At 43.5% G+C, this 25,536-nt stretch overlaps 1 protein-coding gene across 10 annotated transcripts in view; it reads left to right on the plus strand.

Moving 5' to 3' along the window:
• Nucleotides 1-25,536, plus strand: part of med15 (mediator complex subunit 15) — a 110,017-nt gene that overhangs the window by 37,415 nt on the left and 47,066 nt on the right. For 3 of the 10 annotated variants that reach the window (XM_078553783.1, XM_078553786.1, XM_078553790.1), the window contains 4 exons: nucleotides 5,616-5,788; nucleotides 7,875-8,087; nucleotides 10,418-10,741; nucleotides 19,059-19,166. In XM_078553783.1, the coding sequence (XP_078409909.1) occupies nucleotides 5,616-5,788; nucleotides 7,875-8,087; nucleotides 10,418-10,741; nucleotides 19,059-19,166 (818 nt within the window). The remainder of the gene's footprint in view (nucleotides 1-5,615; nucleotides 5,789-7,874; nucleotides 8,088-10,417; nucleotides 10,742-19,058; nucleotides 19,167-25,536) is intronic. The other 7 variants (XM_078553787.1, XM_078553789.1, XM_078553792.1 and 4 more) reach the window with 5 other exon arrangements.

The raw sequence follows: 25,536 nt of genomic DNA on the forward strand, positions 1-25,536 counted from the left end.
TGAACCTCCTCTCAGGATCCCATCCCCCTGCCAATTTAGTTTAAACCCTCCCCAACAGCACTAGTAAAACTCCCCACAAGGATGTTGGTCCCATTCTGGTTCAGGTGCAACCCATCCACTTTGTACAGGTCCCACCACCCCCAGAAATGGTCCCAATGTCCCAGAAATCTAAAGCCCCCCCCTCCTGCACCTTCTCTCCAGCCAGGCATTCATCTGGACTAACCTCCTATTTGTATACTCACTAGCGCGTGGCACTGGAAGTAATCCAGAGTTACTACCTTTGAGGTCCTGTTTTTTAACTTGCTTCCTAGCTTTCAAAATTCTGCTTGCAGGATCTCATCCTTCTTTCTACCTATGTCATTGGTACCAATATGTACCACAATCTCTGTCTGTTTGTCCTCCCCTTTTAGAATGCCCTGCAGCCGTTCAGTGACATCCTTGACCCTGGCACCAGGGAGGCAACATACCATCCTGGAGTCACGTCTACAGCTGCAGAAACGCCTGTCTGTTCCCCTTACTATCGAGTCTTCTACCACTATTGCTCTTCCCCTCTTTTCGCCCCCACCTGTGCAGCTGAACCACTCACAGTGCCGTGAGCGTGGCTGCACTCCCCAGAGGAACTGTCACTCTCACCGTTTTCCAACACAGAGAAACCGTTCTCGAGTGAGATGCACCCTGGGGATTTCCTGACTACCTGCCTGACACCTTTCTTCTGATGGTCACCCATTCCTCCTCTGTCTGCACTTCTGCAAGCTATGGGGTGACCACGTCTAAAAACGTGCTATCCGCGAAACACTCAGCCCTGTGGATACACCTCAGTGCCTCCAGCTGCCGCTCAAGCTCCAAAGCTCAAGTAGCTGCAGCTGGTGGCACTTCCTGCACATGTGGTCGGTCAGAGCGCAAGGAGCGTCTAGGACTTCCCACATGTTGCAGGCGGTACATAACACGGGACTGAGATGCCCTGCCATGCCTCCTGTTGAAAAAAAACCCTTAAAGTTAAATACAGTAAAAAAAAAAGTTAAATTATTTATGTACTTTAAATAAAAACTAGAACCCTTACCTTTCCTTAGCTTAATCTATTTTAAACTGGAGAAAAAAACTAGAGAAAAGCACTTACCCACTACTCACCAATCAGCTCTCACCTTTGTGCTGACGCCACTTTTTGAAGCTTCCCTGCACTTGCGTTGGTTCTGATCTCTCCGCTGCTCTCTCGCTCTGTCTTGTGATGTCACCCTTGTTATTTTCAACAGGAACTGACTGCAGGACACTCTTCCCAGACTGCTTCACCGCGATGCTGGCTGCTGGACACACTTCCCAGACTGCTTCAGAGTGATGCTGACTGTTGGACACTCTTCCCAGACCTCTGTCTTAAAGGGGAGATGTCTTGGTATTATTGACTTATCCACCACTTTGTGGATATTCACCTGCCTATTTCCCTAATATCTTTCCTATAATGTGCCCAGGACTGCAAACAGTACTCCATCTGCAGCCCAACAAGTATTTCGTTGAAATCCTTGCTGTTGCATTCAATGCCTCAAATACAAACCCATGTTATCTGCATACGTTTGTACCTTTAAAGACCTGTGTATCGACTCCCCAAGATCTCTCTGGCCCTTCAGTCAGTTAAGAGTTAAGAAGCTCCATTTCACTATTCTGTTTTATGGTTAATAACCAACTGTATGTCTCTGCATGAACTTTAACTGGCTGAAGGAGGAAGAGTGTATGGGATGGAATCATAGAATGGTTCTGGCACAGAAGGCGGCCATTCAGCCTGTCGCCTCTATGCTGGCTCTTTCCCAGAGTAACTCGGTTAGTCCCACTCCCCTGCCCTTTTCCCCCATAGCCCTGCAAATATTTTCTCTTCAGGTGCTTTGCCAATCCCTGGTGCTTATTCAATTCTCTTTTGAAAGCCATGTTTGAATCTGCCTCAATCACACTCTCAGGCCACGCATTCTAAATCCTAACCACTCACTGCGTAAAACGTTTTTCTTCACGTTGCCATTGGTTGCCATAACTCGGTGTTTTCTGGTTCTTGACCCTTCCACCAATGGGATTAGCTTCTCCCTCTATACCCTGTCCAGACCCCTCATGATTTTGAACACTTCTATCAAATCTCCTCTCAACCTTCTCTTCTCCAAGGAGAACAGCCCAGCTTCTCCAATCTATCCACGTAACTGAAGTTCCTCATCCCTGCAACCATTCTCGTGAATCTTTTCTGCACCTCCTCTAAAGCCTTCACTTCCTTCCTAAAGTGTGATGCACAGAATTGGACAAAGTACTCCAGTTTAAGCTGAACCACTGTTTATTAAGGTTCATCAATTCCTCCTTGCTTTGTACTCTATGCCTCTATTTATAAAGCCCAAGATCCTTATGCCTTTAACCATTTTTTCAACCTGCTCTGCCACCTTCAACAATTTGTGCACATTTACCCCCAGGTCTTTCTGTTCCCTGCACTCCCTTTAGAATTGTACTCTTTATTTTATGTTGTCTTCCCTCCCTCTTCTTAACAAAATGTATCACCTCACACTTCTCTGCATTAAAGTTCATCTGCTACACCTCCATCCATTCCACCAGCCCAGCCACATCCTCTTGAAGTCTATCATTATCCTCACAGTTCACAATACTTCCAATTTTTTGTGTCATCTGCAAATTGTGAAATTGTGCCCTGTACACCCAAGCCTAGGTCATTAATGTATATCAAGAAAAGCAATGGTCCTAGTACAGACTCCCAGGGAACCCCACTGTATACCTTCCTTCTGAAAAATAACCATTCACCTCTGCTCTGTTTCCACTCAGCCAACTTTATAGCTATACCACCACTGGCCCTTTTATTCCATGGGAATTTTTGGAAGTTCATGGATACCATATCAACTGCATTTCCTTCATCAGTCCACCCTGTTGCCTCATCAAAAAACTCAAGCCTGTTAGTTAAGCACAATTTGTTCTTAAATCCATGCTACCATTCCATTATTGGCTCACCCTTTTCCAAGTGACTGTTAATTTGGTCCTGGATTATCGTTTTTAACATCTATTGTATTATTGAAGTTAAACTAACTGACCTGTAATTGCTGGTTTTATCTTTTTTGAATGGGAGTGTAACATTTGCAATTCTCTGGTCCTCTGGCACCATCCTTGTACCTAAAGGAGGATTGGAAGAATATGGCCATTAGCTCTATAATTACCATTCTTACTTCCCTCAGTATCTTTGGATGCATTCCATTCAGTCCTTGTGATTTCTCAACTTTTAAGTATAGAAAGCCTATCCAATGCACCTTCCTTTTCTCAATTTTTTGCTCACCCAGTATTTCATGTACCTCCTCTTTCACTGTGACTTTGGCAGCATCTTCTTCCTTGCTAAATACAGATGCAAAGTGTTCATTAATTACCTCAGCCATGCCCTCTGCCTCTGTGTGTAAATCCTGTTTTTGGTCCTTTGTCAATCCCACCCCTCCACTTTCCATCCTTTTACCATTTATATGCCTGCAGAAGACTTTTGGACTTTTTATGTTAGCTGCCAGTCTTCTCATGCTCCCTTTTTACTTCTCTTATTTCCTTTCACTTTCCCTCTGAGCTTGCTATATTCAGCCTGGTTTTCACTTGAATTATCAATCTGACATTTGAATTACACATCCTTTTTCTGCTTCACCTTTCCATCTTCTTCTTCATCCAGGGCGCTCTGGGTTTGGTTGCCCTATCTTTCCCCCCTTGTGGGATTCTACTTTGACTGTACCTGAACCATCTCCTTTTTATAGCGAGCCCATTCTTCCATTCTGCTCCTTACACTATTACTGTCCCAGTCTACATTAGAATAATTAATGCTCCATTATACTTACTTTATAGCTTTTGCACTTCTCTGTAATTTCCTTGCAAATTTGACCCTTTATATCATTTCTACTAGTTGGTGGCCTATAGAATGCTCCCATTCGTGTCATGGGATCTCCATTGTATCTTAACTCTAATCAACTAGATTCCGTCCTTGCCCCCACAGCCAATCCCTCCAGAATTACAATATTATCCTGAATCAATACTGCCACCCCTTCTTTCCTTCCTTCCCTATTTCCTGAACACCTTCTATCCAAGAATATTTAATTCCTAGTTCTACTCTTTGGGCCAGGTCTCCATTCTTGCTACGATATCATTTAACCTCTATAGTTTGAACGACACTTCACATTAGCATGGATAGCCATCTTCCTTCTCATAAGATGAAGGTTTGCGATGTGGTGGTCAACTCTGTAAACATCACCTGGTGCGGCTCAGGAGCCCCGCTCTGGAATGGCAGTCTCTGCCACATTTGCTACACAGGAAGACAGCAAGCTGAGAAGGTGCAAGATGCGCTTGCCTCTGTTTTCTCTGGGTCCTCTTCTTGGCCAGCTGGGCTTTTTATTTCTACTTGCCTCTCCCAATGCCCTTCCAAACATCACGGCCATCAGCAACTGTCTCCCAGTTGTCAATATTATTGTTCACCATCTTCATACCTTGCTTGCAAGTGAGGTATGTGAAAGTTAGTGATGGTGAGATGGTCGCAGCCTGGAGCTGAAGGGCAGTACTCTTAGCTGATGTTCCTTTATCAAGATCACTTACTTAAAAATTGTTCATCCATGATACGTTTGGTGTTGAGCCTTCTTGCAGTATATATTCATTCACAAGTGGGCATTGACAGCTGGATCAGCTCTCATTTCTGTGGGGGTAATGCATTGTGTGTGCGAGCTGATTTGCTTCAGGCCCACACTTCTGCATTATGCAGAGGCTTTTCATCATAATGTAGGAACTTAAGAAATATGAGTGTGTCACACAACCCTTCAAACCTTGCCCCGCCATTCAATTCAATCATGGACCTCAACCCCACTTTCCCACCCAACCCCTGTGTCCCTCAGTTCCCTTAGACTCCAGGAATCTTTCGATTTCAGTTTTGACTGATCATCCACAGGCCCCTGTGGTAGAAAATTCCAATGATTCATAACCTTCTGAGCAAAGAAATTCTTCTGCATCACTATTCTAAACAGCTGACCCCTTCTCCTGAGACTTGTTTTGGTCTCTAGTTTCAGGCTCTATCATTGATTTCCTAGGGTATTGCAGTGGACATTAATGTTTTGAAATGGTGCAGATGAAGGATCAGAACCAGGGAGTTAATTTTTAGTGTGATTTGGGTAACGAGGCAACATTGATTGATCATTGGAGTTCCCTTGGCTTAGCCGTAAATGTTTTTACAACCGAGTGGCTTGCTAAGCATTTGAGCCAATTACACTTTAGGACTGTAGTCACGTGTAGCCCAGGTTGGGGTACCATGTTCCCATCCCTAAGTTTGAATTTTTTATGACAATTCAGCTTTCATGTTTGGATTCAAACCCATTTGTGAATGTTAGTTTTTGATGTGAACATCATTGGAAGGGTAACACAAAAGCATCTTTAGTCACGTGGCATTTACTACACCTGGTACAGTGTCCAGTGTGTAACTTACTGTGGTTAGTCTAGTGTGATTCCCGCCTCATGACCTCTTGTGAACTGTGTGAGACGGACTTTGCCTCTGTGAAGGAACCGATTGGGTCCAGGGCCAAGCTCACACTTTGAACGAGGGGGTCGAAGTTAATGGTGTTTTTATTAATCCAATCCTCCAGCCCAGTTACAGATGCAGCAGATTGCCCAGCAACAACAGCAACAACAATTCCAGGCCCAACAAGCCGTGCAGCAGCAACAGCAGCAGCAACAACAACAGCAGCAGCAACAGTTCCAAGCACAGCAGCAGCAGATAATGAAGCTACAGATGCAGCAGCAGCAGCAGCAACAACAGGTAAAAGGATTATATCGTACATGAATTGAAGCCCCAGTGCCAGAGATGGGACACTTCAGCACAGCTATACGGGAACAACTTTTCCCTTCCTGTTCTGAATTTACTGAGACATGGTCCCCTAGCCTGACCAATGCTTCCTGTGTGAGTGCCAACAGACCATGTGACTTGTTCCATTACCATCTCCATTTGCCTTGCACCATCATTCCTTTTGTCATTTAATTTCTCCTGCCTTCCACCTTATCTCAGATGTTCCCTTTGGGTCTTTACCCCCCCCACAACCTCCCCTTTCCCTGGCTCTATACTTAATATATCTCTGACTCTTTCCAGTAATCTCAAATGTTAACTCCGTTTATCTGACCACAGGTGCTGCATGACCATCTGAGTATTTCCAGCACATTATGTTACATTTAATGAAAGTCTCATCTAAAGCTAAGTTGTGGTTGCACATGGGGACACATTTTCTCAAAAAAGATTTGCGTGGACTAGACTACTGTACTGTTTGGGTACATGAATCACTGTATAACACGGGTATAGTATTGGTGGGTATATTTTTGTCACTGTACAACACGGGTACAGTATTGGTGGGTATAGGTTTGTCACTACAACACTGGGGTACAGTATTGGTGGGTATAGGCCTGTCACTGTACAGCACTGGTACAGTATTGGTGGGTATAGGCCTGTCACTACAACACTTGGGTACAGTATTGGTGGGTATAGGTCTGTCACTGTGCAACACTGGGGTACAGTATTGGTGGGTATAGGCCTGTCACTGTACAGCACTGGGGTACAGTAATGGTGGGTATAGGCCTGTCACTACAACACTTGGGTACAGTATTAGTGGGTATAGGCCTGTCACTACAACACTGGGGTACAGTATTGGTGGGTATAGGCCTGTCACTATAACACTGGGGTACAGTATTGGTGGGTATAGGCCTGTCACTACAACACTGGGGTACAGTGTTGGTGGGTATAGGCCTGTCACTACAACACTGGGGTACAGTGTTGGTGGGTATAGGCCTGTCACTACAACACTGGGGTACAGTGTTGGTGGCTATAGGCCTGTCACTACAACATTGGTGTGCAGTATTGGTGGGTATAGGACTGTCACTGTGCAACACTGGTGTACAGTATAGGTGGGTATAGATCTGTCACTGTGCAACACTGGTGTACAGTATTGGTGGGTATAGATCTGTCACTGTGCAACACTGGGGTACAGTATTGGTGGGTATAGATCTGTCACTGTGCAACACTGGGGTACAGTATTGGTGGGTATAGGCCTGGTACTACAACACTGGGGTACAGTATTGGTGGGTATAGGCCTGGTACTACAACACTGGGGTACAGTATTAGTGGGTATAGGTCTGTCACTGTGCAACACTGGGGTACAGTATTGGTGGGTATAGGTCTGTCACTATAACACTGGGGTACAGTATTGGTGGGTATAGGCCTGTCACTGTGCAACACTGGGGTACAGTATTGGTGGGTATAGGCCTGTCACTACAACACTTGGGTACAGTATTGGTGGGTATAGGTCTGTCACTGTGCAACAGTGGGGTGCAGTGTTGTTGGGTATAGGTCTGTCACTGGGTAACACTGGGGTACAGTATTGGTGGGTATAGGTCTGTCACTATAACACTTGGGTACAGTATTGGTGGGTGTGGGTCTGTCACTACAACACTGGGGTACAGTATTGGTGCGTATAGGCCTCACTGCAACATTGGGGTACAGTATTGATGGGTATAGGTCTGTAACTACAGCACTGGGGTACAGTATTTGTGGGTATAGGCCTGTGACTACAACACTGGGGTACAGTATTGGTGGGTATAGGCCTGTCACTGTGCAACACTGGGGTACAGCATTGGTGGGTATAGGTCTGTCACTGGGTAACACTGTGGTACAGTATTGGTGGGTATAGGTCGTTCACTACAACACTGGGGTACAGTATTGGTGGGTTTAGGCCTGTCACTAGATAACACTGGAGTGCGGTATTGATGGGTTCAAGTCTGTCACTCATGTAATAATACATCTAGCTGGGTTTTGTGAGCATTTGTAATGTAAAGATGTTTTCCTTCTAATTCTGTCACAGAGGTTGATCCAGCAGCAGCTCCAGCAACAACAGCAACAGATCCAACTCCAGCAACTTCAGCAGCTGCAGTCTCAGCCACCATCACAGCTGGCACCTCAGTCCCAGTCCCAGCCCATGGTAGCTCAGGTGCCGGGCCAGATGTCAGGCCAGGTTTCCATGTCTTCACCCTTAACACAGCAGCAGCCGTCAATCAAACTTCAACCCCTGCACCCGGTACGCAGCCTCTCATTGCTAAACCATTGTTGTGTCTTGAACTCTACCTTTGGCACTGGGTACTGAATGGTTAAGGATCCCATAATCTAGGAACATAGGAGCCGTTCAATAAGACCATGGGTGATCTAATTGTGGTCTCAACTCCACTTTCCTCTCTGCCCCCCATAATCCTTGACTCCTGGGTCGATCAAAAATCTATCTTAACTCGGCCTTGAATAAGTTCAGTGACCCAGCCTCCTTTGCTTCCTGAGGAAGAGAATTCCACAGACTAATGACCCTCTGGGAGAAAAAAATTCTCCTCATCTGTCTTAAAAGGGCAATCTTAAACTGTTTCCCCTAGTTCTAGTCCCACCCACAAGAGGAAACATCTATCAAATCCCCTTAGGATCTTATATGTTTCAATAAGATCACCTCTCATTCTTCTGGACTCCAATGGGTATAGGCCTAACCTGTTCACCCTTTCTTTGTAAGATAAGCACTTCATCCCAGGAATGAGTCGAATGAACCTTCTCTAAACTGCTTCCAATGCAATTATATCCTTTTTCAAATATGGAGACCAAAACTGTGCACAATGCTACAAATGTGGTCTCACCATGGCCCTGTACAGTTGTAGTAAAACTTCCTTATTTATATATTCCATTCCTCTTGTAATAAATGCCGACATTCCATGTGTCTTCCTAATCACTTGCTGTACCTGCATACTAACTTTGTGATTCTTGTACCAGGACACCCAGATTCCTCTGTACCACTGAGTTCTGAATCTTTCACAATTTAAATAGTGTACTGCTTCTCTATTCTTCCTGCCAAAATGGACAATTTCACATCTTTCCACATTATGTTCCATTACCAATTTTTACCCACTCACTTAACCTGTCTATATCCCTTTATGGACTCTTTACTTCCTCTTGACAACTTACTTTCCAACCTATCTTGGCGTCATCAACAAATTGAGCTACCATACATTCAGTCCCTTCATCCAAGCCTTTGATATTGATTGCAGTCTCCTGTCCTAGTTGTAGCATCAGAGAAAGCGAGAGAGAGATTTCCCTTTCATGTCGGAAGAACACAAGCAATTGTAGCTGTGCCAACACTCTCAGATCTGACAAATATATGCTGAATAATTTCTTTGCATCAGTATTTACAATAGAAAATGAGGTCAGCATGCCACACATCCTGAGGAAACTAACATTGAATCCAAATTGATGTAAACAAAGTAACAACAATGAAGACAATAAAGGCACTAAAGAGTGACAAATCCCCAGGACCAGATGGTTTACATCACAGGGTAGAAAGGAAGTATGTGAGAACATTGAAGATTATAGTTAGGGTATCTGCAAAGTTCGTTAGATTCTTGAGCTGTTGTTTGGGTTGGAAAATTTCACTTGTCACTCTGCTATTTACCAACGGTGAAAGAGGGGAACCAGAGAACTGTAAATTTGTTAGCCTAATATCTGTTATTGGGAAATTACGAGTGTGTATAATTAAGGATAGGGCGCTTGAACCCCTTGCCCAGGGCATTATTCATGGGCATTATTGGTAAAACCCAACTTACTCGCTTGCATTGATTGGAAAGTTTATAGCAATAAGTTAGAGGCCAGCAGGTGCTGAAAGTAATATTCAGCCTTTATTTCTAAAAATGGCTATTTATTCTTAACCTCGCATTCAGAATTCCCTCACTTTGAGCGTGCTGCATATGGCCACCTGAGCTCATTGGTAGGACAGTCACCAAATGGACCTTGTGGGGTCTTGCTTCAAACTCCTAACAAGCTAACAGAACAAGTACATTTTAGTCTTCTTTTAAACTTCTGGGCTTTCCTCATTTGTCTTTAGCTGGTAAGTCCAGCACGTTTGGATGGGCTTGGTTGGAGGGCTTGTCATAGAATCTTAGACCACAAAAGGAGACCATTCAGCCCTTTGTGCATGTTCTGGCTTTTTGAAAGAACTATTCAATTAGTCCCACGCTAGTGCCCTTTCACCATAGGCCTGCAAGTTTTTCCCTTAAAGGATTTATCCAGTTTTCTTTTGAAAGTTATTAGTGAATCTACTTCCACCACCCTTTCAAGCAGTGCATTCCAGATCATAACTTGCTGTGTAGAAAGAAATTACTCTCATCTCACCTCTGGTTCTTTTGATATTTATCTTAAATCATTGTGCTCTGGTTACTTCTGTGTGTTAAATTTCCTCCTGAAAGTAATTCTTTCTGGGCATTGATATTGAGTTGACCGCCTGATCCTTAATATTTATTAAATCACTTAAGCACATTAATAGAAAGTGTATGTAATCCAGATGCAAATGTAATTGATTAACCTCTTATGTTTCTTTTGTTTCAGGCCCGATCACAGTTTCCCCAGGGCCAGGCGGCCCAGGTTCAGGCTCAAGCTCAGGCCCAGGCCCAGGCTCAGGCTCAGGCTCAGGCTCAGGCTCAGGCCCAGGCCCAGGCCCAGGCTCAGGCCCAGGCCCAGGCCCAGGCCCAGGCCCAGGCTCAGGCTCAGGCCCAGGCTCAAGCTCAAGCTCAAGCTCAAGCTCAAGCTCAGGCCCAGGCCCAGGCCCAGGCTCAAGCTCAGGCCCAGGCTCAAGCTCAGGCCCAGGCTCAAGCTCAAGCGCAGGCTCAGGCACAGGCTCAGGCTCAAGTACAAATGGGAGCAGGAGGGCAGGTAAGGAAAATGATGAGAGTGAGTGCCGGCCGGCCGTCACTGCATGAGTTGATCAGCATGTTTTAGGATTTCTGGTGGATTCCTTGTCCTCTGCAGGGTCCTTGTCTAGGTTGTTAATTGCACGCATTTGTAAAGCAAGCTGCTTCTCAATAATACGATAATAAATTAACCTTAAACCCAATTCTTTTTCTCCCCCAGCTGTAATCATTCTTTGCAGCTCAGAAGAATAATTATACTTTATATTTACATATTTAATAATTGCAGGTATCCGGCTTTAGTTGTGTATGGAATGACAGAGATATAATTTGTAGACATCACTTGTTTCGCGGTCTGGATAAACCAGTTTTTTTTGTTGCAGAAACGTTACTATTTACCTCAAGTTAATTTTCTGAAACATTAACTTACTAATTGTTTCTGGTAGAAGTTTTCAAACTCTTGCCAAACCCAGAATGGCCGTAGAATGTGGATGGGGGTGGGGAAGAGGTGGGATAGACTTTTGAGGTCCACTTGGAAAATTCATTTCAGGGATAGAGATCTTGGTTAGAACCAACTGCAGCATCACTTACGCAAGGAAATGGGGAAAATATGACTTTTGCCATTCGATTTGCACCTTTGCAGTTGATGGTTAGCCCTCTGAAAACCCAGCTGGTGTGTGCATTCTGCCAGACTCCCTGGACTGCAGATGTAGAATTACACAGAGATTACAACACAGAAACAGACACTTCAACCCAACCAATCTGTGTTGATGCTTATCCTCCACATGACTTGTAGTCCCAATACCATGTGCTGCTTACCCATACCCCATATCCCTTCACTGGTTATCTTATCTAATTTAACTGTTGACATGGTTTCTGCTTCACTTACTAACTCTGGTAGTGTATTCCAAAGCCTCTCTATTCTGTGTCTCTCCCCCCACCCCCAAAAAAAACAGTTCTAACTGCTCCCTGGCTCATGATTTTTCATTCAATTATGTATCTATGACCCTTGTTCTCGACAGCAAGAAATAGTCCGCTTCTACCTAACCTGTCTTGTGCCTTCATAAGTTGAAATATCTCAATCAAATCACCCTGTAATCCCCTTTGTTACAATTCTTTTTTTTCATTATCAGGCAGAATTCTGGTGAACCTGCATAGTACCCTCTCTGCTGCCTCAGCATTTTCCTATAGTGTCAATCACAGAACTGCACTCAATATTTGGGCTACTGTGATTTTGCTCATGTTTTATATAACTTTATTATTGCATCCACTGACACAGCACGAAACTGTGAACCTTATCCACTAGAAGTGCTGTTTTTAATATCTTGTGACTCTCATGACACTGCCTGAGACAGTGCAGTTTCCAAAGAAGCAGCCCTACATTGTGCACAGTCCCTGATGACACAGCCTTAGACTTCAGAATGACAGGGGTATCTCTAGACTTTGCACAGTCTCTGATGAGACAGGACTAATCTGGCCTCTGGTGAAGACAACAATTGTGACAAGTCAGCCAGCCTTCAATAATATAAAAGCAAAATACTGTAGATGCTGGAAATCTGAAACAAAAACAGAAAATGCTGGAAAAACTCAGCAGGTCTGACAGCATCTGTGGAGAGAGAAAAAAACAAAGTTACCGTTTCGAGTCCGTATGACCCTTCTTCAGAGCCAGCCTTCAGGTTGGTCTGCCGGACAGTCACCAGCCGATACCAGGTGACCAGGGTGGCTTCCACTAATGTATATTTCAGCAACATTTCAGCAGTGTGTGTGTTCCTACAATACATGAACTGCAGCGCTTCAAGTAGGCTGCTCATCACCTATTCAAAGGTAATTAGGGATGGGCAATAAATGCTGGCCTGGCCTGTGACACCCACATCCCATGAACAAATATAAAAAAATACATTCTAAGCAAAATTATTGGCTCCAAAAACAGTTTTGACCCAAGTCAATTCCACCATAGACTGGCAACCAGGAAGAGGCACTTGCGCAGGCATTCAGGAGACAAGGTTCTTGTGGGCTCAGGCAGGTCCATCTCATCAAACTTTGACCAGTGCACCTTCAGAAGCTAGGACAGACCTCAGTGCCTTTGCAGAGGGTCCAAAGGTGGATCTTTTTGGCAAGCTACAGGTTGTTTTTCTTTCTTTGAGTAGGATGAGGAAATGGGAAGGAAGTTCTTGTCCCTTGAGAACCACGGGCCTCAAAAGGGAGATTCCAGGCAAATTTGCAAGTATTATTTGACAAACCTATGTTGTCTCAGGGGGCCTGGAGGTTCAAACCTTTTCCTTTGATGGGAGCATGCAACTTAGTAAATATAGCTTCTTGGGATTCCCTCTAATGTGAACCACAACTAAGATGGCTGGCCAGAATATTCTCCAGTAACACCTATGGAGTCCTACTCGGATGAACTGTACCAGTCACCTTGGGAATCGGAAAAAAGACAAATGTTGTTGAAGTTTTTTGTCTTGCACTCATCAGGACAATTCACAAGAATACCAAAATGTAAAGGGAACAACAATTTATACTGTATGAGAAAAGAGTGCTGATTGGTTGGCAAGTGAACTCTGGTAGAGGTGTTGCCATGGAGAATGCACAAATTAACTGATAACTGACAGTTAACTGCCAAGCTTTGTTTAAATTCAAAGCAGGCAGGTTGACTCTGGTCAAGGCATTGCCCTGGAGAATGAATCAGGGAATGACTGTTGCCTATTTTGTTTAGTTGAAAAAGACGCAATGTGTGTACAGAAGTTGTTCTGTTTACACAGCTGTCTAGTAGATTCTTTCGATGTTTTTCAGCACAGCAAATCCCATTCTAAGGAAATAAGTCACAAGCTGGAGTCATAGCTGGGCACAAAGATTTTTTGCAGTAAACACTCGAATGTCAAATTTTTTTTAAACTAAGCTCTAACTAAGGCTTTTTTAACTAAGGCTGAAGGTTGTGTCTGAGTCATCCATCATTGTGGCACTGTGCTCTGTAGCTGGCAGGTGACGCCTGGAGTATGGGTGTAGGCATTGCTTACCCGTCCTGGTTCCAAAAGCATTTAAAAGCTAGACATACGCAAGTATCCATTGTAGCTGAATGTTCTACATTGGCCCTGTGCATGGCCTGCACTCAGAAATCCAAAGAGCATTTGGAACAGTGCAGAATCTCAATGTACTGAGTGGGCTGTGGCTGCAGATGTGATCATCTCCTCCTCCAGCAGTCCAGTAGCTGATGCCTGTGACACAGGATTGGAGTCATAGAACAAAAACTGTAGTCCTTCCTGCAACTCACAGCACTTAAGAGGCTCAAGGTCTCAGCAGCTTGGCTGGTATTTTGAGATGTTTCAGGAGCATGGTCAAGATGTGGACCTGCCTCACCTCAGTTGCCTGGTATACATAAAGAAACAGTGTGACTTAGTGCCCAGCCCTCTGAGAAGGCACATGGCAGACATGGTGCTGGTGCTGACAGAAGCTGTTAACCAGTATCCAACGGGTGTCTATTCTCAGCAAAGGCAGCATCCTGTTGCTACAGACAGCATGCCTGGTGAACATTTGTAGAGAATCCGCATTCACTACGTGAGCCGGCAGCTTGTACCAAAGGGCGACGACCTTCTATTGGAATCAACTCTCCATTCAGGCAGTCAAAACTATCCTCAACGGATGAAGGTACTGAGGGGTAGATAATCCCTATGGCTACACAGGCTACTGGACTCCTGCTTCAGTTTGAAGATGTAAGCATAGTAGTCCTGGATGGACTGTTGATCTGCATGGCAGGATGGATTTCTGCACACCTTTTCTTTATTTTCCGTCAACATTTCAGTCCTGTGATCCGGAAGGAGGGGACATAATGACTATCTCATTGGCTGTATGATGGTGTAGGAAGACCTAGTTCTCAGAGTCTTGCCTTGTGCACTCATGTACCCATCAGGATCGCAAGCAGGCAAGGCCCTGTTTTGAATGAATGCTCAGCGATACCCAGTGCTTGACAGCTGACTTACAGGGGCACAGAGTCACATCGCCAATGGTGGCAATGTTTCCAGCACTAGAAATTGCCACTCTGCAGACTGACGATATCAAATGTTAAATGTTTGCCTTGACTAAATCCACTGAAGTGTGATTACTTTTCATTTCTGTATATATTGCTTGAAGCGGGAGTGCTATGAGAGTCCATGTTTTTGCTACTTATGAGAATGAGAGTAGGCCATTTAACCCCTCAAAACTGTTCTGCCATTCAACTAGATCATGGCTGATCCATATTCCAACTCCATCTACCAACTAGTTCCATAACTCCCTTAATGCCCTTTCCTAACAAAAAACAATCTGAGTTTTGAAATTTGCAAATGACCCCTAACTGCAATTGCATTTTAGGGTAGACAGTTTGAATGTCCTCACACTGTTGCCACAATGAGCTCCGTCACCCTATTGCTTACCTGGGATTCAGTTTGGAGGATTTAGCATTGAGCAGTATTAAGAATCCAGATTAATGCCAACGATCCAGGTTGTGGCAACAGCTGAGTGTGAAATTCCAATGTGATCTGGTGACCATCAGCCAAAGGTGAAAAGGTCTTGGTCTTACCAAAGTTCTTCAGTCTCCAGGAGGAGCCTATGGATTGAATTGTCAGATTATAAGAGTAAATCATAGGGAGCCTTTACTGACTGGGCCAATAACCCCAGTACCGCATTGAATAAAAACTTTGGACAGTTTCTCTGTTCCCTAACCTGAGAGCAGAGGAGATAATTGTATGTTGGACTGCACTACTGATCTACTGAGATCAAATTGTGGTCTCTTTGTATCAGTCACTCACTGTCTGAACTAGCTGAGCTGTTTGAGGAGCCTTCATGTTATCTCTTAACGACCCTCATTTTCACCCTGTAAGGTGCCAGGCACCCTACATCTTTGTTCCTTAATATTATTTGCTAGAACGTTTGTTCTGAGCCCTTACAGGCATTGCATTATTGGGCTCAACATTAAGAACTGATATGTTGTCAAAAGAGTATAGAACTGTGGCAGGACTTAACATATCGCGAGTTTAACTGTGGCCTTTTAATATCCCACTGCTACATCAACTCTGGCCATGTTGCTGATACAAGAAATGGGAAATGCTAGTGATCTTGTGTCTACACTTCCTCTTTTAGTTAGTGTATTAGTATACATATTGTGTGTCTGTGGTCTTGAGCAGGACTGTAACTAAGGTTCCAATGCTTTGAAGCTTTGCATGTTTAATATAGTTTCAATGCATCTAGCCCAGTTCTCCATCTCAGGCCCAGTTCTGGTTCCCTTTACTTTATTGATTGACGTCCTCTCCCATATACCTAGGTTTCCCAATACGTAGTATTCAAAAGTTCAGTGCTGGAAGGGTTAAGAACTGAGTGATTCTGGAGCAAACGTTTGCTCCAGCAAGCATAAAAGGCAAATCTCCTGTGATATTGTTCATGGTAGAAGCACTGTCAGCCTGTATAGACTTGCTGGTTGTCTTTCTGCCCTCTAACTTCTGTCTTCCCCCTCTGTCTTTGTTTAAAATTATTTCCCTCTGCCTCTCTCTTTCCATAGCACTCATTAATTGTCATTCAGTATCCTGTCTGCTTTCCCTCAGTTTTTTTCTCTGTTTCCTTCTCTTCTGTATGTCTCCCACGCTTTCCATAAGCCTCTCATACCCTTGCTCTTTTATTGTGTCTTCCAGTTTGTGTCCGCCTCTCACAATTTCTTACCATTTCTGCAAATGCACTTCCCATTCTTTCTGTGTACCTCTCACACATCTTACCATTTCTTTCTATGTGTATGTCTCTTGCTCACTCCTTTTCATTGTTCCCTCCCATCCCGTAGAGCTCTGATTCATCAATGACAGTCAAAAATGTCATCTTCAGCCCCTGGGTATGAAGCCTGGGGGAAGCTGAGCTCTGAGCTGCAGGAGAATGGGACTGGATCATGGTTGGGCTGAGATACACCCCTACCCTAGGCTATGTGTTCTTTCTCTCCATGTTGCTTGGATGCAGGGCTGCTGCTGACTGTCACAAACACTGGAGCTCCGCAATTTTGTCTTTAATTTCATGTGGTTCATATGAATGACCGATGTAGGCAGTAAGGAGGGAGGCAGTTGCGGCAGTTCATTCTCATTATGATGGATACTGAAGAACACTCAAGGGCATGGTAAGAGGTTACCCCATTGTCTCACATCCGCTCTCAGTCCAAGAATGACCATGCTTGGGGAAATGCATGGGTAAAGGACAGTGGGTTGGAAATGGCTACGGGACAGTAGAAATGATGTGATTAGAAGGAGTGGCACTGAATGCTACTGATGGCATGGGCCTTGCAAAATACATTGATAGTTTCCTTCGTCAGTGAGATTTGGAACAGAAAAACAACCCGAGCCCAAGTCCACTCACTGTCTTAGTTCCTGGAAATTGTATTCTTGTTGGGGAGTTTTTGTCAGTGTTATAATTTGCTTTTAGGGTATATACTAAGGTGGGTAAGGAGCTGCCATGACAACTGTAGCTCAAAATCTCCTTAGTGCTGGCTTTGCATTATACGATTGGATGCTGAAAGGAGGTATCCAGTTGGAAAGGAGAAAAACCAGCAACATAGAGGATGAAAGCCAAGACCAGCTTCGCATCAACAGTAGATGTTGCGTTTGACATGCATGACAGACTTGAGGAAAGTCACCAAGATGTTGTTAGATACACAAACAGGTAGTGCACAGTAATATTAATCTGTAGGTGCTGGTCAGGTCAGTGAAAGGGTACGTGCTCTTTTGCTGAAATGTGAGATGGCGTTGGTCTGTAGACTGACTAGCCGGCAGTTTTGCAGGGTAACTTTACCTGCTTGGTTTTTTCAAGATATTGCCTGTCAGTCAGTGCATGTTGTGATGCTTCCTGTTTTAATCGCCTCCCATTGCCCTTCGCTGGCTGCCTCTGTGTTTCTGTGAACTAATGGAATCGTTGGATCCTCTGTCCTTCAGTCTCTGCTCAGCTGCCTCTTTTGTTTAAGTATTGCTGAATTTAAACTTTATTTTTGAAAGTACACACGTCCTATAAAAAATCTAATGGTTTAGGGCGGGAAGGGAAGACATTTTAGATTAATTCACTATTATCTCGATTGCTTCCACCTTCAAAGTGTCATGACATAAATGCACTTTAGAAAGTGGCAAGGACTGAAAGTTGATCAGGTAAACAATTGTGCATAATAGCAAAAATAAAGAAACTGCAAGTTATAGGGAAATTTTTTTGATTGCATCGCATTTTGTCCCCCATTGTTCCATTGATCTGATTCCTGTCCCGTGGCATAACAGCTGACTTTAATGCTCACATCGTCAGGTGGTTTGGTTCTCTATAGGAGCAAAATCTCTCTTAAGACAAAAATGACCTGAGTACTAAGAGGGGTGCAGAGGCTTTCAGTCAGTAAAAGTCAGGTTGATGACTTGCAGGTGACATTCATGGCACCCAGTCAGCTCCAGCATCATCAGGCCAAAAAGAAATGGACATAGAATTGCCCATTTGACTGAGGTATCGGAGGCCGACCAATGCTGGTGGGCTTGTACTCCAGATATCATAAGGGCCTCTGGGAAAGGAGCAAAGCAAATAGGCACACAAAAGTTATCAATATGCCCTAGGTCAGTGTTATCCAAGCACGTGTGGCTCTTTGGGAATCCAGATGTGGCTAATTGCATGCCTGATCAGTAAATAAATAGTAGTAGACAAAATCATTGGGCAAGTGATCTCAATACTCATTCACAGGATGTAACCATGTGAACATTAACCTTTGCTTTTCTTCATCTGAATTTACTAATAAATGCATGAGTGCATGAGTTTTTTTTGATTAAGTGCTTTACTTTTTTGATTAATGAATGGTGGCAGATGTTTGTTCAGTGAAGTGTGAATTTTGCTTATGTGCATTGTGTGAGGTTTGTGTGAGGTGTTTTCTACTAAAATTAGTGCATGTGGTTAAATCGGTGTCACTGTACCCACACCTGTGCTATTGGACAACACTATCATAGGAATTCAACAAATGGGCATGATTCCAACAGACTCTGTAATCCCTGGTTTAAGATGAATCCTCCCCACCTCCCAGTAAAAAATAAACTGAAATGAATTAGATTTTTCAGTTTTAAACAAAAATGATTTAATTCCAGTGAGAACAGAAAGTTGAAACTGTCTAATTTGCTCATTAGATTCTGGTTCTGTTCACAATGGCTGTGCTTTTCCCCCATTTGTAATGCCATATAGAAAAGACTTAGTATGACAAGGTGCCTGTGAGCTGCCCACTTCTGGAGGTTGTGATTCCTCATGGGGACGTGTGTGCTTCCTTTCATTCTTGCAGCACTGCATTCTTGTTTTGCGATTACTTGTCTGTTGTCCCTCTGTCCTCAAAGATGATGTCTTCTATGACCCGTGCTGTGCGACCACGGTTCCCACCTGCCTCTGTTGCATCGTCCACGCCTCAAAGCTCCGTTCCTCTGGGAGGACAGCAAATAGCACAGGTATTTAACTGCACAATGGGCTGCTCTCTAGGTTGACTTGTGGGTAGTGTATTGCTTGTAGTGCTCCAGGTTTGGATTTTATAAAACCAAAGAGGTACTGAAACGCACAGAAATCCCATTTGATTGTCCCAATACTTGTAATTCCCAGAGTATTTGCTGCTCTCTCTTGTAAGATCAGGGTGGGAGTCAAATTTCAGCCCATCTCCATCCAGTTTACAGTAATTGATCCTTTGAGATCCTACTGATCCTTTTTGATCCCCGGTCTGTTCTGCCTGGTCTTGCAGCTGAACCTTCAGAATTGGCCTCAGGGCTACTGGGGTAGGGAGGAGGGAGAGAGGGAGAGTGGAGGGTGGGGGGAGTGAGCTGCCAGCAATTCTGTTCTTAATCACTATTAGTGACTCCTACTTGGAGTATGTAGGGGGTGAGGTGAAGGGCATAGTGTGTGAAGACAGTTTGGTGTCATAGCTGAATAGTCTGGTGACATTCACCATCACAGATTAGACTTGAGGAATGGACGCTCTGAAGAGTTCGGAAATAAAGCTGAGCAGATTTCTTTTCAGAATGGAAAGTGAGCAAATAAGGTTTGATTGGGACAAATCTTAACGAAATCCTCCAACATTTATAAGTAAAATTTGAGAATGGCTAAAGATGGATTGCATGACTCGGATTCCTGTGCTGGCACTTAGATGACAAAGGAGGATGATTTCATATACATGGTACAATACCTTGAACTGATGTCGAAGTAAAAAGCCAAGCTGCCAGCTTCCCAGATGGTCAGAGGCAAGCCTTCTGTTGTGCTGAGATTTACCACAGGTTCCATCCTTAGTAATACTGTGCTGACAGCATGAGGGTAGGGGCACTGCAGTTAGCTTTAGTGAGTCTGGATAAAAGAGGGAGAAATGGGCCAGGGTTTCTGCTCATTATGCCCCAGAATCGTCAGATATACCACCTCATGGTTGAACAGCCTCAGGCACTCAGCAGAGACAGAGTTGTTGCAGCAAAGACAGAGTGATCACTTGAGGAAACACCTGCTGGTGCAAAGGAAGGTGTAATTGGGAGGGGAGGGCAGAAAGTTGGATAATTAAAGGGCCTTGGTGTCACGATGCGTTATTGGGCCAGGCATCATTCCACGAGCATCCTGTGTCCAGAAAGTGTGCACCACAGTGTGTCCATTTACAACACATCATTGCTCCCACTTTAACCTGATTAAAATGTGCCACCGGCTTTAATTTTAAATTCATAGAGGGGAAGACGAACATTTTACTACATGAAATAACTAAATGGAGTCTTAAGCAAATGAGGGTTACACCACAAGCAGCTTCCTAACACAGTCTTGTCACAGTGCAGGATCTGTGCTCTTGGCCCATTGGATTTCTGTGTGAGAGTGACTTTAGGTTTTTGAAATCAAACCTGTCTTGATGTGAAAATGTTGCCTCTGATTATCTGTCAGTCTGACCTTCATTTGAAAAATTTGTTTTGGCTGTTGAAACCAAATCAATTCATAATAACAGCAGTAAAAATGCACCTGAATTTGATGACTGGTCAAGGTTGTCACAGGCTGCCTCAGGGAGTCAACTTAAAGAACTGTCCTTACAAAGTAATATTTTTGTTTTGCACATTGTTTTAATCATGTTTGTGCTTTCAGCTTGTGAATGGATTTTAAATAGCCTTTTTTTCCTGGTACTGTAAGCAAAGCTGCATAAGCTCCGCTTAGTTCTCATGATGTAAATGTGTAGCTTGTCAGTTAACTAAATTGTGCACGGTTCACACCCCTGCTGCTTACCTGGGGTTTTGTCGAGTCAATTTATTGGTGCTACCTGTTTGGAAGAATTCTTTTGTGCATTGGCAGTACTTAACTGCTGGAGTTCAGCTGGTGGTCCTAGAACTGTGTGACTGTGTTTATTCCTGTAATCTCTTGAAAGGCCACATACACATACTGTATATTAGCAATCTTCAAATCAGGCATGAGTACTTTATTGCCTTTGTTGTGTGATGTCTGACATCAGTTTACCAATGAAGCAGTAGTATTTTTTTGTGTTGTAGATGTTATTGAAATGGTAAGCTGCCAGCAGTGAACCTTTGCTTGTATAGGTTTCACTAGTTATCAGAAACCCTGTGAACATAGAATTGGCAGTTGAAATAACTGCAAAGAGGCATGCAGTTATTACACAATCAGCTTGAAAGGTAGGTGCTTTACAGCATGTGTTCTGCATTTAACGCATCCTGTTGCAAGGAAGTGCAGTTCCTACAAAATTCTGAAGGCTCGACAGGGCGGATGCAGAGAGATCGGTTCTGCTGGTCGGGGAATCTAGAACACAGGGACAGAATCTCAGGATATGGGACCAATCATTTAGGACTGAGATGAGGAGAAATTACTTCACTCAAAGGGTTGTGAATCTTTGGAACTCTTCACTCCAGAGGGTTGTGGATGCCCCATTGTTGAATACATTTAAGGCTGGATAGACAGATTTTTATGCTCAGGGAATTTTGGGGAAATGGAGTGGAAGCCCAAGATCGGGCATGATTGTATTGAATGGTGGAGCAGGCTTGATGGGCCATGTTGTCTACTCCTGCTGCTATTCCTTGTTTTCTTGTATAATACTGCCTAAAGCATTCTCTGAATGACTTCTGTTCTACCTCTCAGCCCTTCGGCATGTTAGAGGATAATTATGGGAACATCTCATTTTCAATAATGTGGCATTCTGTAGCTCAGCCTTATGGGCAGAGGTAAAGTTTGACCAGGTTACTGAATGCACCATGTTAACCTTCCACCATGTTAACCTTGTGATGGCTTATCTAAGTTTTAGCTTCTACTTACACTATGTGCGTTAATGAAGGGAGCCCTCACTGCACTGAGGTAAATCTGTGTTAGTCTTGCCCATGTGGCTGAGACGCAGGAATGCAGATAGTACAACATAAATAACATCAACTGAATTTACTTTTCCTGAGGCTGAGAGATTGTTTCATTTTAGATAGTAGCTGGAGTTGGAAATCATACAGTGAGACAAAGTCTTGTCAGAATCTTATCAGATCATTGTTAGGGTGCACAGTGGAAGTTCCATGTGTGTTTGCATTTAAACTTTTTGGGTAGATTTTCAACCCTTGTCAGGCTCTGGTTTTACAGGGTAAAATGCAACATTACTTTTTACTTATTGTGGGAGTTCATATCGAGCATACCCAGCCATATTGATTCCAGCCCAGACCGAAAGGCTGGAAGCTCCCAATCAGAGCCCTGCATTAGAAAGTTTGTGCAGTCTGAAGTCAGCTCATTCAAGGATAGACTTGTTGCTTCACCCTGCTGCTCAGCACCCACACTGCAGCCAGTTAATATAATCAGCGAACCTGCATTTCAGGGAGATGCTCACTCATTCAATCACAACAACCTCCCGTGATGTGGAGGATCTGAATCTGCTCGGTTAGTCGACTGAATGAGGAGGCTACCAAAAGCAATGAGCTGAGGCCTAATTGCCTTTCCTTGAGGATTTCTTTGACAGAAGAAAAGTTAATCATCTGGGTGAATCATGCTTAGACTCGGGACACAAGGAAGCAATTTGGAACTTTGGGGTGTGCTGTATTTAATCAAATAGGAAGCAGTTTACCTGTTCAATGTGCTCACAACAAACCATATTACCTTCACCAGTGATTGTGTGCAGTTGTTCTCAGTCGTACTCCACCAATATTTCAGATGTATGCGGAAGGGAGAGTGATATCTAGGGTGTTCAATAGCCCCATGAAATGTCTCCAATTTTTAATATATCGAAAGCTCCTCCTTTCAAATAGTCTTGCCTTAGATCACTCTATAGAAGCAATGAAACAAGAGGTATTTCTGCAGAACTGGTCGGTTCTGCAATTCCACCAGTGAACACCCATTAGTTGAGCTTGGGCTTCGAGATATACATCGGGATACTGCAGTGAATTGCAGCACGGTTACAGATGAATGATCCACATATAGCTAATGATTGGACTTGAGAGCTTTTGCCTGAGTGAGACTATATGTTTCTTGTCATTTGCTTTAATTGAATTGCTAGATTGATAGAAATGATGTTTGAGCCTTATAGCTGTGAAAATCCTATCTGGAGAATAAATCTTTTGAACTAACTTTGGCCTGGTAAAGTCATATCCAGACACTATCGCCTGAGGGTTGAAATACAAAGGGAATGCAAGTGATGCATCATTCATACAGAGCCTTGACCAGACTACATCTGGAAGTACTGTGTTTGGCTTTCGACACCGTACCTCAAAAGGGATGATATAAAATTCTAACAAGACTAGACAGGGTAGATGCAGGAAGGATGTTCCCGATGGTGAGGGAGTCCAGAACCAGGGGTCATAGCCTGAGGATACGGGGTAGACCATTTAGGACTGAGATGAGGAGAAATTTCTTCACCCAGAGAGTGTTGAGCCTGTGGAATTCGTTACCACAGAGAGTAGTTGAGGCCAAAACATTGTATGTTTTCAAGAAGGAGTTAGATACAGCTCTTGGGGCGAAAGGGATCAAAGGATATGGGGAGAAAGCAGGAGCAGGCTATTGAGTTGGATGATCAGCCATGATCATAATGAATGGCAAGCAGGCTTGAAGGGCCGAATGGCCTACTCCTCCTAGTTTCTGTTTCTATGTATATATATTGGCCATGGAGGGATTGCATTGTTGATTCACTAGGGTTCAGGGTGTCAATTAAGGGCAGCAGAAGCATGGGAATTCTACTACCTGCAGATTCCAAGTCATTCACCATCCTAACTTGGAACTATATTGCTGTTCCTTTACTGTCGCTGGGTCACAAACCTGGAATTTCCTTCCTAACAGCACTGTGGATGTACCTACACCACATGGACTGCAGAGGTCACCACCACCTTCTCAAAGGCAATTAGAGATGGGCAACAAATACCGGTCTTGCCAGCAATGCTCATATCCCATGAAAGAATAAATAAAATGATGAAAACAAGTTGTATAAACATGCCTTGTATTTCCTTGAATTCAGAATCTGACTCTGATGTTTAAATGGTAAAAGAATTCAATAGGATAGAGATGGAGTAACTATTTGAGAGATTCAAGAACAAAGGAACATAATCTTCAGATTAGAGCTAGGCTGTTCAGGAATGGCATCAGGAAGCACTTCTTCTAAACAATGAGTGGTGAGAATCTGGAATTCTCTCCTCCAAGCGACTATGGATGTTGGGGGACAGTTGGAGCTTTCAAGACTGAAATTAATAGATTTATGTTGGGTAAGGGTGTCATTTGCTTTATTTGAATTGCTAGATTGATGGATATGATGTTTGAACCTTTTAGTTGTGAAAATCCTATTTGAAGAGTAAATTTTTTGAAATAACTTTGGTCTGGTAAAATCATATCCAGACACTATCGTCTGAGGGAATACGGAGAAAAGATGGTACGGATCAGGCATGATCTAATTGGCCTAACCCTGCTCCCGCCATAAATTCTGCTGCCTTATGCCACTGGTGTCCTGAGTAAATCAGCCCCTTGTGAGCCAATTCCTTATTATCACAGCCCAAAGCAGAAACTGTCACAAATAAAATGCTATAAACTATCCAGCAGAATTATTGGATTTGATCCCCTGGTTATTGGGGCTGCTCTATTGTACAATTGGTGAAATTTGAAGCTTAAGAATGTGCTTTTATGAAGGTCATCCTTGTGTTTCTCAGGCCATTGTTAAACACTCTAAACCCATTGTCTTGGTGAAAGTGTTAGCTATTGGGCATACATCAAAATCCTGCAAGAAGCAGTGAGATGGATTGTCAGCTAACCTGATCTCCGTAATGTTAGCTTAAGAATGTTGGCCTGAAAGCTTTCCGTGCTCCTGTTCAAACGGTGCCGTGGAATCGTTTATCAGCTACCAATGGTTAAATGTTTTAGCTGGATACCTCTGCCAGCGCAGCACTCCCTCAGTATGGTACCTGGATGTCAGCATGGTTTAAGACCTGATGTCCTGTAAGGGAGGATTTGAAAGTGGTGCCAACTGAACCAAACTGACACTCGAAAAAGATGAGAAATAAGTTAGGCAGCTGAAGAGAAATTGTGTTGAATAAATGGAGCAAATACTAGCAAGGAGGAATTAAATACAAGACTGACAGACATTAACATTAATGAGTGATGGGTTGATTTTGAAGCTATTGGATTACAAAGAGGACAAAGGTAATTCAGAACTTATTACAGTAAGGGAAGCTGCTGATTGTGAGCAGAGAGCCAAATTCATCCACTAATAGCGACAGAACAACAGTATCTCATTGAGGTAATGGGATTATTTAGTGCTACAAATTTAATAGGCCACATTATTTCTTTAAAAAGGCTATTTTTAAATGTAATCTTTCCATCTCTTCTGCTCCCCTTCTCTATCTTACTTGTATTTGGTGT

This window comes from Cetorhinus maximus, chromosome 12, assembly GCF_964194155.1.
Source record: "Cetorhinus maximus chromosome 12, sCetMax3.hap1.1, whole genome shotgun sequence".
Classification (NCBI taxonomy): domain Eukaryota; kingdom Metazoa; phylum Chordata; class Chondrichthyes; order Lamniformes; family Cetorhinidae; genus Cetorhinus; species Cetorhinus maximus.